This window comes from Eptatretus burgeri, chromosome 2 (assembly GCF_056783735.1).
Source record: "Eptatretus burgeri isolate ZD-2024b chromosome 2, Ebu_testis_v1, whole genome shotgun sequence".
NCBI classification, from domain to species: domain Eukaryota; kingdom Metazoa; phylum Chordata; class Myxini; order Myxiniformes; family Myxinidae; genus Eptatretus; species Eptatretus burgeri.
This window is the reverse complement of record NC_140962.1, coordinates 19,309,143-19,327,500: the sequence shown is the minus strand read 5'-3', so window position 1 is coordinate 19,327,500 and position 18,358 is coordinate 19,309,143. Positions and strand designations below refer to the sequence as shown.

General features: G+C 40.6%; 2 protein-coding genes across 2 annotated transcripts in view; both read left to right on the top strand.

Annotated features, from left to right (window-relative positions):
• SVEP1 (sushi, von Willebrand factor type A, EGF and pentraxin domain containing 1) overlaps window positions 1-18,358 on the top strand; it is a 124,371-nt gene that overhangs the window by 75,921 nt on the left and 30,092 nt on the right. The window lies entirely within an intron of this gene.
• LOC147031527 (muscle, skeletal receptor tyrosine-protein kinase-like) lies at window positions 6,520-18,201 on the top strand. Its single transcript, XM_085864491.1, has 3 exons — window positions 6,520-6,813; window positions 13,371-13,519; window positions 16,311-18,201. The coding sequence occupies exons 1-3, from the start codon at window positions 6,692-6,694 to the stop codon at window positions 16,430-16,432; spliced, it is 393 nt and encodes a 130-aa protein (XP_085720617.1). The 5' UTR covers window positions 6,520-6,691; the 3' UTR covers window positions 16,433-18,201.

The following is an 18,358-nucleotide window of genomic DNA, read 5'->3' as shown; positions in this document are numbered from 1 at the left end:
AACAACAATTTATTCGCGGAATTCTTCAATTCAAAGGTAATTTACTTGCTAGAAGGTAAACGTGCAAACATTGGTTCAGTTTGAAAACCGATTTCCTTGAATCCCGATTTAGCACGACCCTGCTTTTTTCGCGATGACATTTTATGGACCTCAACGATCGCATTATAACAGGGCCACACTGTCGTTTATTATCACTATGAAGTATTATGTACTGTACAGCGTACATTATTGTATGTGCTATTTTTATACGACTGGCAGCGCGACGTCGGCTACATCACTCGGCGATAGGAATTTTTCAGCTACATTTTTTTTTTCATTTTTTTTTTCAGAGCTGGCAGATCCGTTGTATATGCGACCCGTCATTGCTCGGAACGTCGTTAAGCGGCGCATGACTGTATATGGTTTCATTTGAGAAGTTTAAAGAAACAACTTCCTTCAAGGGAAAGTTTCTATGGCAAGTTGAATAAAACTCATATTTCCGTTAGAGATTATACACAAGCTAAAAAGGTTTGGGAGAAGTTTAATATAAAGAATCTTGGAGAATATCATGATTTGTATCTTAAAACTGATGTATTGTTATTGGTTGATGTGTTTGAAACTTTTATAACAGTCTGTCGTCATAAAAATTCTTATGGATTAGACCCCGTTCAATATTACACAGCCCCGGGTTTGGCTTGGAGTGCTATGTTAAAAATGACAAAACAGAATTTGGAATTAATCAGTGATATCAATATGCTTTTAATGATAGAGAAGGCAAAAAGAGGAGGAATGTTCAAGTATGTTCCAAGAGATATGCGAAAGCAAATAACAAATATTTTCCTGATTATGATAAGAATGAGGACAACTCTTACCTGATGTATTATGATGCTAACAACTTGTATGGGTCGGCTATGTCTCAATCTTTACCTTATGGAAAATTTAAATGGGTTAAAGAAAAACATTATGAAAAAGTTTTACAAGACATTGTCGTCTCCTCTCTAAAAGAATTGGATGAAGCTGAAGTTGGATATTATTTTGAGGTAGATTTAAAATATCCAGAAGAACTTCATCACAAACATAAATACCTACCTTATGCCCCTGATAAAAATGGTTAAGTGATTACCAACAGTCATTTAATTAAAAAGGTAAATCTCCAGAAAAACTACTTACTACATTAAATGATCAAGAAAGTTATGTTTTGCATCAAAGGAACTTGAGACAATATTTATCTGCTGGGGTTGAGTGAGATAAATTCATCAAATTTTGAAATTTAAACAAAGTCATTGGTTAAAGAATTATATTGATTTTAATACAAAAAGGAGAACAGAAGCAAAAACAGATTTTGAGAAGGACTTTTATAAATTAATGAATAATGCTGTATTTGGAAAGACGATGGAAAATGTTAGGAATCGACAAAACATAAGACTTGCTACATCTTGGAAACAGGCTTCAAAGTTAATTAATGGACCAAGTTTTGAACGAGCGGAGGTGTTTTCAGAGAATTTTTGTGCTATTCATTTGAAAAATCAGAGTATTGAAATGGATAAACCTATTTATATAGGAACATCAATTCTGGACTTGTCAAAGTCGTTAATGTATTACTATAATAATTTAAAATCAAAGTATAAGGATAATGTGTCGTTGTTATATATGGAAACAGATAGTTTTATATTAGAAATTAAGACTAGTGTTGTATATGAGGATATGATATATATATATATATATATATATATATATATATATATATATATATATATATATATATATATATATATATATATATATATAATTCCAGCAATCTCTGTGTGTGTGTGTGTCTGTGACTGCTGTTTCTCGACAACCACTGGTCCGATCTAATTGAAACTTGCCAGCTATATTGCTGGGGCCCTGAGGATGTGCCTTTTCAAGGTTTGATATTAATCGGACAAGTGCCTCCCAAGTTATGGCCATTTATTTACCAAACCAATGACGAGACACGTTGTTGTGTGGGCGTGTCCGATGGGGAAGGGAAGCTCAGCCGCGTTCCCCATTACAGGTTACAACGTACGGGCTTCCGGAGAGTGATGACTTCGTGTATTCTAATAATTTCTCGATTTCTTATGCGCATTTATAGATAAACACAATGCCCCAAGTTATGATCATTTTCATATTAGACGGTGTATAAATTTGGGTAACATCAGAGTTAGCTGGTATGCTCCGAAGCAGGAAGTAAATTTTTTTTTGCACTTTTTTTTCGTGTATTCTAATAATTTCTCGATTAGTTATGCGCATTTATAGATAAACACAATGCCCCAAGTTATGATCGTTTTCACATTAGACGGTGCATAAATTTGGGTAACATCAGAGTTGGCTGATATGCTCCGAAGCAGGAAGTAAAATATTTTTTGCACGTTTTTTTTCTCCTCTTTCCTCTTCTCTTTGTGTTTTTCCTTGCAATGACATTGGGAAAAGGCAAAATACGTTGGCGCTAATTGAATAATTAGCCATTAAAAATAAATTGCGAATAATCGTAACTGCCATATTGGAACTTCCGGACAGTGAGGACTTCACTTCCGGATAGTGACTATTACTATATTCTTTCTCGATTCTTTCTTTCTCGATTTCTGTACTTTCTCGATTTTCTTAAACCCAATACCCCAATCCAGTCAGTGACCATTACTGTATTCTTTCTCGACTTTTTTTCTTGATTTATCGACTTACTGTATTTTTTCTTTCTCGATTTCTGTACTTTCTCGATTTTCTTAAACACAATGCCCCAATCCAATCGTCGTTTACGACAGCGAAGGAACGAAGCTGCACCTCGTACACTCGCAATGGAATCTGACGAAGCACGAGCTGCTTGCTTGACACGCGATGCAACGCGCATGACAAGGCGTCGTGCAGCTCAAACGGATGAAGAACGAACTGCTCGCTTGGCAGACAACACTGAACGCAAGACAAGGCGTCGTCCAGCTGAAACGGATGAAGAACGAACTGCTCGCTTGGCAGACAACACTGAACGTGAGGCAAGGCATCGTGCAGTTCAAACGGATGAAGAACGAACTGCTCGCTTGGCAGACAACACTGAACGTGAGGCAAGGCGTCGTGCAGCTGAAACAGATGAAGAACGAACTGCTCGCTTGGCAGACAACACTGGACGCGAAGCAAGGCGTCATGCAGAAGAAACGGATGAAGAACGAACTGCTCACTTGGCAGACAACACTGTACGTGAGGCAAGGCGTCGTGCAGCTGAAACAGATGAAGAACGAACTGCTCGCTTGGCAGACAACACTGGACGCGAGGCAAGGCGCCGTGCATAAGAAACGGGTACGGGCACGTGAGAGCGAAGGAACGGCCTGTGCAGTTGTTTCTGGCACGCGGTTTGAAATTTTTTTTTTTTTTTTTTTTGCACATACGGCTACGCACCTACGGGCATGCACTAGTATATATGATACAAGCAATTATAAGTCAGGTGATGTGTTGTTTTCATCAAAGAATAAAAAGGTTATTGATAAGTTTTTAAAGACGAATTGGGTGGGAAGGTCATGAGTGAATTTATAGGATTGAGATCAAAGTCTTATGCTTTTACATATATTGATAATAATAACATTGAAATGTGTGATAAGAAGCTAAAGGGAATAAATAAAAATATAATCAAGGAAACAATAAACTTTAAACATTATTACAACTGTTTAACCTTAAAGAAGGAAGAGTGCAGAAAAATTAATACAATAAGAAGTTATAAACATCAATTATATACAGAAGAGATAAATAAGAAAGCATTAGGAGCTGTTGATGATAAAATATATATTTTAGAGAATGGAATCAATAGTCTCTCTTATGGTTATAAGTATAAGTGTCAAGACATTGGGTTGGGAATTTTAACAGGCCACCACTGTCTTTTTACTGATTTATAAATGATAGAATCAAGCAATGACCAAACTAAAGAGTGGAGATGTAATCAGCCTTGGTATTTAAATGGGAGACATAAAGAATGTGAGAAATACCAAATCAGTCTTATTGAAGAAATAACCAGGGTAAAAGTAAATAAAACAAATAAGCGGATAAATTTAATTACAAATCAGTTGGAGGATGTAAAGAAAAAAATTAATATCCTTGAATGGACTAAAAACTTTGGTTATCAATTGAACAATGGAAAAACAATTTACTACAATCTCAAAATGACATGTGGCTCAGGAGGTGGTCAAACAAGAGCATTGAGAGAAGTTTATCATTTCATTTCTGCTCAACAAAAATACTTAAACCAAGAACTAAGTTCCAAAGTAATCTTTGTGAATATACTCGATGGTGATGAATGTAATAGGAAAATTAAGTTATTCCCAAAAGGAGAACATGGACAATATTCATTGGTTTGCTCTTTGAGTGGAATGAAAATATAAAAGGAAAGAAGTGCTTTAATTAGTAAGTCTCAATTTAACATTTGCTTGTATGGAAGGGGGAGGAAATCGGTCTCCTATTTTGGGCTTTTGGGGCTTGAGTCAGTCTCAATTTAACACTTGCTTGTCTGGGAGAGGGAGAAAATCAGTCTCCTATTTTGAGCTTTTGGGCCTTGAGTCAGAGAGTTTTTCCCATTCATTTGTATGGGAGGGGAGGAAATCAGTCTCCTCTTTTGGGCTTTTTGGACCTTGAGACAGTTTTTCCCTTTTCCCCATTCATTTGAATGGCTGCCTCAGAAGCCCCATTTATCCTCTACTAATATGGCTGCCAAACCATGCAACATCAATTATTCGTGAATACCCTGGTATCCCCAAGGCTTGAGGAACGTGTGTGAAGTTTTCCTTCAATCTGTCCAGCTGTTCTGGAGAAGAAGATTTTTAAAGGTTTTAGGGTAAATCCAATATGGCTGCCAAACCATGTGACCTATGACATCATAGGTGAGGAACTTTTTATAGTTTGGAGTTCCTGATGGATAGGTGGTCATACCTTCAAAGTTTCTCCTCGATGTGTTCAGCCGTTTCAGAGATTTTTGAATTTTTTTTATTTTTATATGGCTGCCGAACCACGTGACCGATAATTTTTTTTTTTTCTGTTGACCAATTTATTTCATGCTGATTGGATATAGCATTCTAAGTATGCAAGTATGACATCATAACGAAGGCACCTATGACATCCTAAAAAATCACTTATTTCACAATGGGGAGTACTTGACAGGTGCCAAATTTCAATTTTTTGCAAGGAGCGGTTTCAGAGATACAGAGGTCCAACATTTCTCCTTTTTTCCAACATAGCTGCCACACCACATGATCTATGACGTCATAATTATTAAAGCATTCTGCATGAATAGTCGTACCAATGGTGAAAAGTTCGTGTCAATCCGACAAGCGTTTCCAGAGAAAAGGGAATAACAAACTGCAGGCACATTCACACATACGGAACCGATTGCTTTATCCCACTCTTTACTTCGTGAGCATGGGCTAATGACTGGTGTGGGTTAAACTCCCACAATTCATAATTTTTGCCAACCCACACTTGTTAAGGGCTGTTTAGCATAGCTACTTGATGCCCTTGCCATGATTTGAAGGAGGTGTTTGCTCTGCAGTGGAATAAAATATACTCATAGGCTAGTTTATGGTTTTACTTTCTTCCATTTACTGCACTTCAATCAAATGTTCAAGGATTACTAAATTTTTTTTCATCAGTTATTTATTCGGCAATACAGTTTGCACACTGACGGTATGATGGTCCATTTGCTCACGGCCCAACTTTGAGCTATTTCATTATTATTCTTGGAGAGGTCTAATCCAACAAAACCTGTCATCCGGTGCAGTGCCAACAGGATCAGCCGCCTTGTGGAGTGTGATCGCCTTAACAGAGGGCATGAAACCAGCTGTACCACCTGCTAGCACCGACTTGTGATGACACCCTGGGTGCATTATAAATTCCCTGCATTTCTATGGTCGCTGCAGCAAGGGGAGGATTGGGGGATGGGGGTGTGCAGATGGGACATTCCATCAGCTTCTTCGCTGTGTCCCAGCACCCATTCAAATGGAGAAATGAATCATTCATTCAGCAATGCAAACTTGCAATCAAATCCTGGTCACATGTGGATTTGCTAAGATTCAACCTCTTTCTCACCAATCAGTTTTTACCAAAAAGCTGTTTTTTGGTGATATCCTGGTATTCGGTCTAAAGATCCTTCTTCTTAGCTTCTCTTCAATCTGCCTCCATTAGCAGTTCTGGAGGAGAATTAGAATTCCTCTGCTATCTCTCCTTTTTTTCTAGTTTCTCATCACCATCAACATCGAGACAGTTTAAATACTGGTACTCTGATAACAACACTGAAAATCTTTCCGTAATTCCTTGCAGTTGTTTTCTGTAAGCTTGCTGGTTCACTAAATTTTACTTGTGCCCCCATCGTTGTTGATCTTTTTGATTTATTGATCTGCAGCCCTTCTTTACTCCTCAGGTATAATATTGTGCAGCCTGAGGTTGTCCAGTAGTCCTCGGGTTAAATTAAGCTTCTCTGCATTGCGTAAAGCTGTGGCTGGCAATATTTTTCTCATATTTTTGTTTCGAGCAAATGTCTTGTCATGACAGGTTTTCCTCGGTTTTTCACCTCGTATCTTTGATCATGCAATGCAGCATCTTTACTCTCTAATTCTTCAGATGAATAATTCTGTTTACTTTTTCCTAATGCAGAGACAGCTGTCCTGCGGTGGAGCCAACCGATACACCCGGTTTACTGCTGCTTGAGCGCATTCCGCCAAACCCCATGTACCAACGCTTGTGCACCCTGTTGAGCCCAAGGCTACGCAGCCTGGAATATCCTCGAAACAATATCCAGTATGTGCGCGACATCGGGGAAGGAGCTTTTGGTAGAGTCTTTCAAGCAAGGTCAGTACCCACCCTGCACAGTTCAATTTTTACATCTGCCTTGCTGGATTCAATGCATGTTCTCTCACAAGATGATTCTTCCTGCTTTGATATCAAGTAAACCAGCAAAGCCTTTTGAGGGTAAGCAAACATTAAAGATTTTAGGTGTTCCGTAGGAGATGTGAGAAGATATTTTGAAAATATAAGCATCAGGTACCTGTAAAAAGAAAAGAAAAGAAGAGAGAGGTCCAAGCTGAGGCCCAAAGAGCAAATCAGTAAATATTTTCATTTCCCAATGGAGAAGGAAGGGGTCACTGGATAGTTTGAGGTTAAATCAGCTTTTAGTTGAGCCTTGTACCATTATGAGATAAATTTAATATTGCATAAACTCCTGGCTAAAGCTTGGTGTTGACTTAGTGGTGAAGGTGACTGGCTTAGGAACTTAGGGTTCTCAGTTTGAGCCCCTATTGGCAGTTGAATTAACACCAGGTGGGGTTCACTCAACCTGTCACCATTCTGAACTCAGAAAAATAAGTACCAGTGTACTGGGGTAATAACTATTCAGGGTAACCTGCAATGGAATGGTGACCTGTCTTGGACTGCACACCTTACCAATATAACTGCCTTGGCAGCCCTATTTGCCTTTATGGTGTGAAAGAAATGGTATTATTATTATTCCTATTAAATTCTTGGTTGCAATTCACATTTATAGCTCACCTGAAACATAGTTCCGGGGAGCTTATCGGATGACGCGTCGTCTGTCAGTCCGTCCTTCCACAAATACTTGCAATTTCTTCTCTGAAACTACACATACGAGTCTGATGAAACTTTACCAACGTTCATCACCATGTATGTACCAAATTTTGTTCATGGCATTTCAAAAAATCGGGCCCGAAGGGTGTTTACGGGGGTTGCCCCCCAAAATAGGTACTTGCTTTCTTGACCACAACAGAAACGACACACACAATTCCAATGAAACTTGACCACAACCTTCATCACCCGTGATGCACCTAATTTGTTCACAGCATTAAAAAAAAAATCCATAGGTATTTACCTTCTCCTCCATGACATATTTTGTCGGTCATCCATGTCTGCCAGTGGTTCCCTACTTATCTTATCCAGCTGCGACCAGATGAGCACCAAGGGGTATTGCCCCTATGTTTCACTTTAAGCCACGTTATTTATTTTTATTTTTGTTAATAAATAACTGTTTAAAGTTTAAAATAGAATGAGTTGTTATGGATTGGTAATCTTGCATCGTCTGATGCAGGATTTTTTTCAGTCATCTGATTGTTGTTGCTATCCGTTGGAATTTTAATTGTGGTTACATAGTATCTGTTGGGTCGTACTTCACTCGGTCGTCTTTCCAGCACTTTTCGGGATTCAACTTAAACTGGTTGATGGTTGATGTTAACCATTAGGTAGAGCTGGCTGCTTTTGCTTGGCCAAGTGGTTAAACACTTGTTTGTTTGTTTTCTACACAAACTGATGCGGGTTTAATTTGCACGGTTCCTCACTCTCACCAACCGGCACTTGGCGAGCATGGCAATTATGCCAAAACCTCCCTCGACATAAGGTGAGATACGTATCCTGTAGGGTCGTGAAATAGGTGGCTTTGAAATCAAGGAGGTTATTCCCCATTAGCTAAGGTAGTTGGTTGGTTGGGTGTTGGTTGGTTGGGTGTTGGCAGTAGGCCTGCTTAAGAGGCCTTCATGGTGTCATTTTGTGACAACAGAAACTTTCTCCTTGATTTGCTTTCATACCCAGACAATACTTTTCAATCTCCATTGTAAGCCTTTCCACTTGCTAGATTGCACTTTTACTCAGAAAAATATATCTTCCATCAACACAGTCACACTCTTCACTCTAAATTATAATCAGTATAAGTAAGGAAAGATAGAAATGGCAAGTGAACAAATAAATTAACTAATTTTTTTGTTGTCCTGCCTTTATCTTCTTACTTATGCTGTTGTGTATTTATTTCTTCCAAATTTCTCCATTGTTCCTTGTTTGCCAATTTTCTCTGCTCCATCGATGTGTCAACGTCAGCTCTCTGAGCTTCGATCTGGTTTTTTTTTTTTTTTTTTTTTTAACCTTTCTTCATGAGCTGCATTCCATCACTGGAGAATGTTTGACATCTCATGGACCTATTTATCTCTATCAATTGAGTTGTCCCATGATGGGTTACATAAATTATTCGCATTACTCTTTCAGTGATGGCTGTTGCACATAACTTTCTCTTGTTTGGTAAAAATCCTGAAGTCAAATGATAGTATCTGAAGACAGTTCATTTTAGTTCTCCCAAGCTTTCTATGACCATGTGGGCTGACGGGGTGGCTCACTCACTTCTAAGCTGTCGAGCCTGGATTTGAATCCTGACCCAGCTATAAACTGTCATCCCAGTGTTTCACAGGCAGGGTGATTCATCAATGTGTGAGCCATCGATGGCATCCTGAACAAATTCCAAATTCCTTTCCTAACTTACTGGGGGCATTGCATCAGTGGCACAGCCGTATCCCTTAAGCAATAATGCAGCCTAGCAGCCTTGTGCTGCATACAAGAGAGAAGATCTAGAACCATAATTTGGTTTACAGGGAACCAGGTCTTTCAATATCCCTGAATCTTGGCAAGGATGACCTGCATGAAGTTTGCCAACCTCAAACAAATGGTTTTTGATATCTTAGGCATTTCCTTTTCATATTCTCTCAGGATGATGTGTTGCGATCAGGAAACGAGTAGGTTGCATAAAAGGTGTGTTACATCCATGCAACAATGTCTGCATGCTTTAAGTGATCATCCTTGTTTCAGCGCAATAAATTAAAACCGATCCTACAACTGCACTGAAAAATCTTCTTTGGAGTTCTTCAGATAAACTTGACATCCATATCTTCTCCAAAGAGTTTCAGGATGCCCAAGATTTTCATTCTTGGTTTCATGTCCTTTTTCACCTCCTGGAATCTTTCGACAGATATTTAAAAAAAATTATCTTTCTGATAGAGTTTGTGTTCAATGTTGCTTAGAATGTGAGGATTATCAATGTTCAAGGCATGTACTTTATCTTTAAAACATCGAGATGGTGATCAACCGAGTTTGAGGCTGATCCGACAGTAGAGGAGCTGTTGAGCATGGTGAATTGTATTGGAAAGCAGGGCGTCGTCATTGGGAAAGTCAATATCGCTTGCCTTTTTGGAATGTCTTCGACTTCGACAGGGGATGATTGTAAATCCCAATGTTTTGTCATCATCATCTGTGACAGTTCTTATTACATAGTCTAACACAGTTATAAACACATATGGGATGTGTGTCACTTTCTAGCATACCAGCTCAAATGTCAAATTCACCAGTTTCACTATCAGCAAACAGAACAACTGTTTCAGAATTTTCACAGAAGGCATTGCTACCCACAATAATTGATGGCGGCATGCCATCAGCACAAAGAATCATTTTCTTTATGCTGATGACATACAGAAAAAAAAGAAACTTTGGCTAAACCATTCTGGTTTTTTGGAGGAATTGCCTCTGTCTGTGGTCGGATTCTGTTTAAGAGAATGTGATTATATATCTTGGCAGCTGTGGGCCTTGAACGGAGGCCACAGTAACCAAGATCGTCCTTCTTTGGAATGAGGATGATACAACTGTGTCTCCATTCATCAGGAACCGCTCCTCCACCAAAGAATCTCTTTATAATGCCAAGAAGTTGAATGTGAAAGCAAATGGTTTTCCACACTTCAGCGGTGACATGATCCAACCGCTTTTTCATTTGTTTTGATGCTTACACCAGTTCTTTAGTCATGATTGAACTATTTTGAATTATAGTTTCCATCAAGTGGCTCCTCTACTGCGACGACAATCACCTGGATCTCGACAAATATAAGATTCAAGCAACTCTAATTTATTCATGAATCTACCTCCCATTCATTATTTATATCATTGAATTATTTACCTCAAAACATTCCTGTTTGAATGGAAAAACCATAATTAACTGTCCCATCCTGTATGTTCAGGGCATATCAAATCCATTTTACTTATAACTTGCCTTCTTTTTAAGCTAACTTAAAAAAAAAGAATTTAATAGACTTACACATCCCATTTAACTCATGATGTAGTCACTTCCACATTTCAGACTCTTATATAAGCAGGGATATATTTGGTGTCCTTTTCTTGGCCCAAATGTGCGCTCTTGTAAAAAATGTTTTTTTAAACATCGAAGGGAAGGTTAACATTCCATCTGAAAATTGTATGCTACACAATGCAGCATTATTTTCTGATGCATAAGGGCAATTTATTGTCAAGTTTCAATCCACAACTAGATGTCTCAGGGTTGGGTATGCCACTGGGGAGCTATCCTGTTGCCTACCCTTTTGGCTTCCACTGACATCAATTTGTGGACGATCTCAATGAGAGCAAAGAAGGCTTATGAAGTTAGCCAGATTGTCCTCGTATTTTGGACATGGTTTGGCACACAGGCTTGCTTTACCCCCCGAAAAACAAAAGAAACAGCATCTATGGCTCTGCCCATGCAAACTTTTTTTTTAATCACCTTTACTTTGGCAGGGCTAGAGTTCTTCAGATTACCAACTTGTCAGCCTTTATGAGTCTTCAGCAACTCATCTCACAATAATGTCATGCATCAGTCTGAGTTGTGAACGACATTTTAAAAATCTTTCTTTAGGGCTACATTTTAAAAAATCTTTTTTCGAACTACTTTTTTTATCTCTGCTTTTTTGATCTTTTTTTTTTTAATCTAAAAATGTGAACTACATTGTTTTATCTTTGCTGGCCTTTCTTCCTTGTGGTTCTGTCTGTCTTCACTTGTCCTCCACTTTTGCTTCCTTTTATCTTTGCCAGTTTAAACGTGGTTTCAGCACCATTGCATTCATAGTGTCCGTTAGCTTTTGAGGACTCTCCACAAGTTTCATGTAAACCATGTTTTATCTGGCTCATGTGATGAAGCAAGTTTTTCAGAAACACTGTTCTCCAGGATTGTTATTTATTTATATAAACTTGTCATAATACATGTGACCATTGTACACTTCCCCTTTGGGGGTAAAGGAGCATGGTAATGCCCTGTGGAGATCTCACCACCATGAACAAATTTCAATCCTTGTCCTTGCTCACCAAATATTTCTCATAACTCTTGTCTGAAAGCCAAATGTGCCTGCTATTCTTCATTCTTTGTTTCCTTTTTTTCTCATACCTGTGAAACACTTTTTGACCACCCAATCTTGATGCTTTTTCAAGATTTCAAGTCAATAGCCAACTGACAGTTTCTTATATTCTTTGTAATTTATTATGTATTCAAAGCAATCACAGTAATTAATTAAGGCACAGGTAACGTCCATTTGGTCCAGAATTCCTACTGATTGTAGGTAATGTGAATTATACAGCCGAGCACATGCAAGTATTTTGGCCAGGGTACTGACACACAATGGCTTCCTCTTTTTGAGAGTTACCGTGGGATCTTAAATGTCCACCACCGAATAATGTCCCCTTCCTCCCCTTTCCATGTCCAGTAGATGTCCTACTTCTGTTTTATTTACTCTTCCCACACTTATTTTACCTTATTATTTTTTTACTTATATTTTTACACACTTTACCTTATTTTCTTCTCACATATCTCTTCAATTTCCTTTACACCAGACTTGGGGGTATAAAGGTTAGAGTCTCTGCTCTGAGTCAGATGGTTCAAACTCTGTCCAAGTCATACCAAATTCACACTTAAAAAATGGTACTTGCTGCTTCCTGGACTTTTGGCCTTTAAAAGGATAGAGCATGACCAATCCCCATGGTTTGGCATTGATGTGGAGTAGGAAATGCCCTGCTGAGTGCAGTGAGAAAAGCATTGCCTTATTTTGATGTCACTGCTCCCAAGCTCAGTGGCTGTAAGCGTTTGTCTCGTACAACCAGTGTGACAACTCCTTCGCTTTTTCACAAGATCTTGGTGATTCGTTGTTCACCTTAGTGTCTTGGTTTTCTATTATCATCGCTTTTCTGAAACCTTGTGAATTCTTGACTTTTTTCATTGGATCACCTTGTCATTTATGAAAATGAGTCGTCACACTGCGTACAACAGTCTTGTGTCGCATCTCATGCATTTGTCTGGATGTCCATATGTGTGACATGCGTGTGTGGCAGTTCCACCACGAGCCTTAAATCCTGTTAAAGAAATACAACCTCCCCCACAACCACCGTTTGCATTAGTAATACGCAGATTATATCTTTCCCAACCATTTATTAGTCTCACAAAATCATAAATTACTGACATGTGCAACCTCTTGCACAGTTTTTTGCCTGCCTGAAGCTGTGAAAAAGATATTAATTGTATGTCAACATCTCTGTCCTGATTCCTGCATTGCATCTTTGGCACTTTATCCACTCACACCAACCCATGACCTAAAAAGGTAAGCTTGCAGACTGGATTAACTTGCCGAAAACCAGTGAACGAAAGAGGCGATGCAATGAACAAATACCTAAATCGTCAGTGAACAACTCATCATGTAAACTGATCACAAAGCTCCAAACAGTGAAACATTCCCTATAGTTGTGAATCTTGACCATCCTCTTGTTGTCACTCCTAGAGCCCCAGGGTTGTTGCCCGGAGAGACGGACACCATGGTAGCAGTGAAGATGTTAAAGGAGGAAGCCTCAGCAGACATGCAAGCCAGCTTCCACCGAGAAGCTGCACTTATGGCTGAATTTGAGCATCGAAACATCGTTCAACTATTGGGTGACACTCACAGCACTTTGCATAATTGCTTGCACGCACGCACGCACACACACACATCCCTTAACCTCAATGGAGGTGAACAATATTGAACCTCAAGGGCATGAGGTGATATTAATGTACATTTCCATTAATTATAAGTGACTAGCAATGTGTCCACCCTCAGGACAATCTTGTTCCAAGCATGCACAATGTTCTTGACACGCACCTTAATTTGGGCAGTGTGGAGGTAACTGATTGCCTCAATCACTCCAAAAAAATAATAATCTGGGTTCTGTGCATGACGCAAAAACATACCAACTGCTTATAATTCAAATCACCTCACTGCACTGTAAATGGTGGAGACTTGTAATACCCTCCCCCACCTGGAGGTGGCACTACACAACACACATTTACATAGAAAATTTGCATGCCCCATCTAACCCTCCCCCAAGACCACCGGCAAAATAAAAACACCCCAATACATAAATTGTGGTCATGCTGATCCGATGTAGAAAGTCTGGATGTAATCGGCCCAGAACTGTAGGAAGAGTAGCGTGACAAAAACAAACACCGGTCCGCGAATTACAGTAAGGACAATGACCCATGAACCCGTTTGGTTCCCGTTGTGACAGCGGTTGATGAAAAAAAAATAGGATAGCTCCAGCGAACTATACAGCTGAGGTTGTTTGCCTTGATCAAATTCTCCTGAAGAGTACTTGACTGAATCAGGAATTGATTTTTTTTAAATAAGTTTTTTCATTGCCCGATTTGAACAAAACTTGATACTGCACATCGCAGGAGAATGGTGAGTAAGGTGGCACTAAAATTTTTGCGCTATCGTGTACCGTTTTGGCTGTATTCCGGGAACATATGTATGTAAATATATATATATATACATACAGTTAAGCCCAAAATTATTCATACCCTAACCAAATTTGGAGTATTTTGAATCATGTTGTTTGAGGAATGAGTTTCTTCTGGCTTAAGTTACATAAGAATGTGGCAAACAGCTGAAAGAATCACTGCAAGAGACATTTCAAGAAATACATTGTTTCAGGGGTATTTATTTTATTGATAGATTTACAAAAAAATGTCATGTCCAGAATTATTCATAACCTTGCTTAAGGCCCAGTCACACCTTGATGTTTTAGCCACCAATGGCAACATATTAAAATGTATGTAAAACGCTGGCCTACGTTGAACTTTTGATGTTTTTTTTAAAGATTCGGACGTATTCATAACGACTTGGTCTTATGCATAACGTATTAGAAACGGACACAGAACGTTTCGTTGTGTTATGGATAACTTATACCAACGAATGCTGAACCTGTTGTCGGCCTTCACAACCTATGCCCAACGATAGTCAAACTTAGGCATAGCGCGCTACACGCATCGCCGACGATGATGTGGCGTAGGTTATGGAAAGGCTGCCGCACAATGATTCAAATCATAACCGCTGCAGAAATGGAAGTGTCAACATCGCCGTCACATTTTGGCGATCTTGCCAGCGTATGCCGACCTCTGAAAAATGCGTCAAACGCTGGCGCACGTCGAATACGGTATGGGTAAGTTTGGTATGCGTGAATAGAACGCTAAATTACGCTATCATACGTCGTATTAAATGGAGTACGTCTTGTAATTTTAAACGTGTTGAAAATTTTACGACGTACTTGCCGTATGACGCACGCTCTGCATGCGATGGGAATAAGTTGTACGCACGATATGCGATCGTTGACACACATCGACACACGTTACTTGTTACTCATAAGTCGAAACACGTCAAGGTAATGGTTAACGTCAGTGTTCCAGACTCCCGGTTTTTTTTTCTTCGGTATGACAGTGTTCAGTGTACAGTTCGGTTATGATTTAAATCGTTGAGCTGAAGCCTATTAATTATATTATATTATAACCGCAGGAGAAATCGAAGTGTCAAAATCACCATCATACCGAAGGAAGGAAGAAAAAAATAAAAATAAAATAAAACCAGGAAGTCTGGAACACTGACGCTAAACATTACCTCGACGTGTTTCGACTCATGAGTAACTTACAAGTAACGTGTGTCGATGTGTGTCACCGATCGCGTAACGTGAGTACAACACGTTACTCATAGGTTAGAAATAAGTTTCGGGTACGCTAAACATTACCTCGACGTGTTTCGACTTATGAGTAACTTACAAGTAACGTGTGTCGACGTGTGTCAACGATCGCGTGACGTGCCTACAACTTATGGCCAGCATTATGCAGAACATGTGAGTCATACGCCGGCATAAGTCTTAAAATTTCAAGCATGGAAAATTTGAGGACAACCGAAAAGTAAAGTACAACGTTTAAAGCCAGCGTACAGCGACGTATGGCAGTGTTTTTCAGCGTGCTCTCAATGTTATCAAAACTTACCCATAACGTATTCAACGTGTACCAGCGTTTTAGACAAATTTTCCAAAAATCGGCATAAGCTGGCTAAAACGTCAAGGTGTGACTGGGCCTTTAGATCAGTTCAAAGTCACATTCAGTAATCAATGGAAAAGCCTCTGTTTGTGATTACAGCCTCCAAACGGTTTTTGGCCCACTCCTCCTTCGCGAAGGTCTCCAGGTCTTTGAGGTTGGAAGGTTTCCTTGCCATCACTCCGGTCTTGAGCTCCTGCCACAAATTCTCGATTGGTTTGAGGTCTGGACTTTGGCTTGGCCACTCCAGAACGTCTACATCAGGATCTTTATGTACTGCTCCTTTTTCATGATGCCATCCACTTTGACGAACATCCCCAAAGCATTATGCTCCCGCCTCCATGCTTGACGGTCATGACTGTTTTTTTAGGGTTGTATGCTTCACCTTTCTTTCGCCAAACGAAAGCAACATCTCTGTGCCTGAAAAGCTCCATTTTCGTCTCATCCGACCACAGAATTGAGGACCAAGAGCTTGGATCTTTGTCCAGGTGAGCTTTTGAAAAGGCGAGACAAGCCTTTCTGTACCTGGGATGGAGGAGTGGAGTCTTTCTTGGTCGGCGTCCATGGAGACCCCCCCCCCCCCCTTGTTCAACGTCCGCTGGAGTGTCTGCTTTGATATCTTGGTCCCAGACTCACCAAGGTTGTTCAGGAGAGCCTTAATCGTGATCCGTGGATTGTTGTTGGCCTCTCGCCAGACGAGGTGACACCTTTGGCTTCCGACCACGTCCTTCAATGTTTTTTTTACAGTGTGGAACTCCTTGTACTTCCTAATTATGCTTTGTATGGTGGCAACTGGCACTTGGAACTGCTTCAAAATAGCTTTGTAGCCTTTCCCCTCCTTGTGAGCATTCACAATGCACAACCGAAGGTCCTCACTGACTTCTTTCTTCTTCGCCATGCTGACAATGACCTGAGAATGATTGCATCAGCTCCCCTTAATTTATAGTCTAAAAGCAGAGTGTTTTCTCTAACATTCCTCACTGTACATTCAATAGACCACATTTGTAATGCATTCAGATTGAATGCACACATCTTGGAATAATTGTATAACATTATAAGGAATCTTAGGAATATCAAAAGCATGTGCATTATCACAAACATTGGCCTCAATTCTGAGACTTGGTATGGGGTATGAATAATTTTGGACAGGCATAAACAGAAATCTTAACATTTCTATTGTTATGCTAATAATGTTGAGCCAAAATGTATGTGGATTTGTACATGCCAACTCGATGTCCTTGGGTGAAGTGAAAATTCCACCACTCCAGCTTGAAGGTATGAATAATTTTGGGCGTGTGTGTGTGTGTGTGTGTGTGTGTGTGTGTGTGTGTGTGTGTGTGTGTGTGTATGTATTGTTGCGAATTCGCGCCCGCCGGCGTGCGAACGGCCGCATCACTCGAATCACGACTGCGTCGCCCACCAGACGGACAATTCAGTCGTGACCCTCTCGGAACAACGCCGGGAGCGAGTCACGGGTGGGGGTTTAACCCCACCACGACCGTGCCAATTGCCCACCCGCGCAGGATAGGGTTGTTCGCCAAATTCGATCAACCTAAGTACCTGCGCGGATGGTCGACCGGGCGATCGTACCACGCCACAGGCCGACTCCGGACACGAACCGCTTAAGCGGTCCGTTCCGTGCTACAGTGATAACCGAGCGGTGTTATCGTCGGCCTCGACGGTTCCGATGAATTACCGGGCGTATTAAGCCCACTACGAACCCTTTACATGAAGCAGGATGGAGGGTCAATAAAGAAAAGATGAAGCGAAACGGGAAAAACAGTTCACACAAAGCACATTTATTTCCCGGCACACGGAAAGCACACGTATACAGTCACAGTCAAAATGCACATATATCAACCCAAACAAAAGCAATGACGACGCAGAGTTACTACCGACTACGCGCACACACGGCAACACTTATACAGTTCTACTTTACAGACGGTGCCAACACACATTTACTCAAAAGCAAAGGAAAGAAGCCACCCTCATAGACAAGGGGGCAGACGGGCCTGTAGGCCAATATGTGCGCGTGACCTGAAGGAGCGGCCAGGCCCGCGAGACCGGGGGGGTCCTACCCGCGTCCTCGTGACACGTTGGCGGACGAGCCGCAGATGTGGCCGCGTGGCTGTGCCCCAACTCCGTGCTCCTTGGGGGGTTTCGTTGGCACGACGTTTGGGGTGGGGTGGGAACGGGGCCCCCTTGTTGCACTATCTCAGCGCGGGGTAAAGGGGGAATTGTTGATGCCCTGGGGGAGGAGAATGGCTAGCTGGCTTGGGTCCCGCGATGAGCGATCCCACACCGCAACGTCGTCGCCGACCACCGTCCTTCTCGCCTCGGACCCGAGCTCCTTGGCTTCTTCCCACAACTCTTCTCCGCCGACTCCAGAACCCAACTCTTCCTGCCTCACCGATGACT

Bases quoted from the DNA above. Each gene is read 5' to 3' on its own strand.
- LOC147031527 (XM_085864491.1), top strand. From the start codon at position 6,692: ATGTACCAACGCTTGTGCACCCTGTTGAGCCCAAGGCTACGCAGCCTG. The intron at 6,814-13,370 runs GTCAGTACCCAC...TGTCACTCCTAG, and splicing joins GGTAGAGTCTTTCAAGCAAG to AGCCCCAGGGTTGTTGCCCG. The intron at 13,520-16,310 runs GTGACACTCACA...CTGTTTTTTTAG, and splicing joins AAACATCGTTCAACTATTGG to GGTTGTATGCTTCACCTTTC.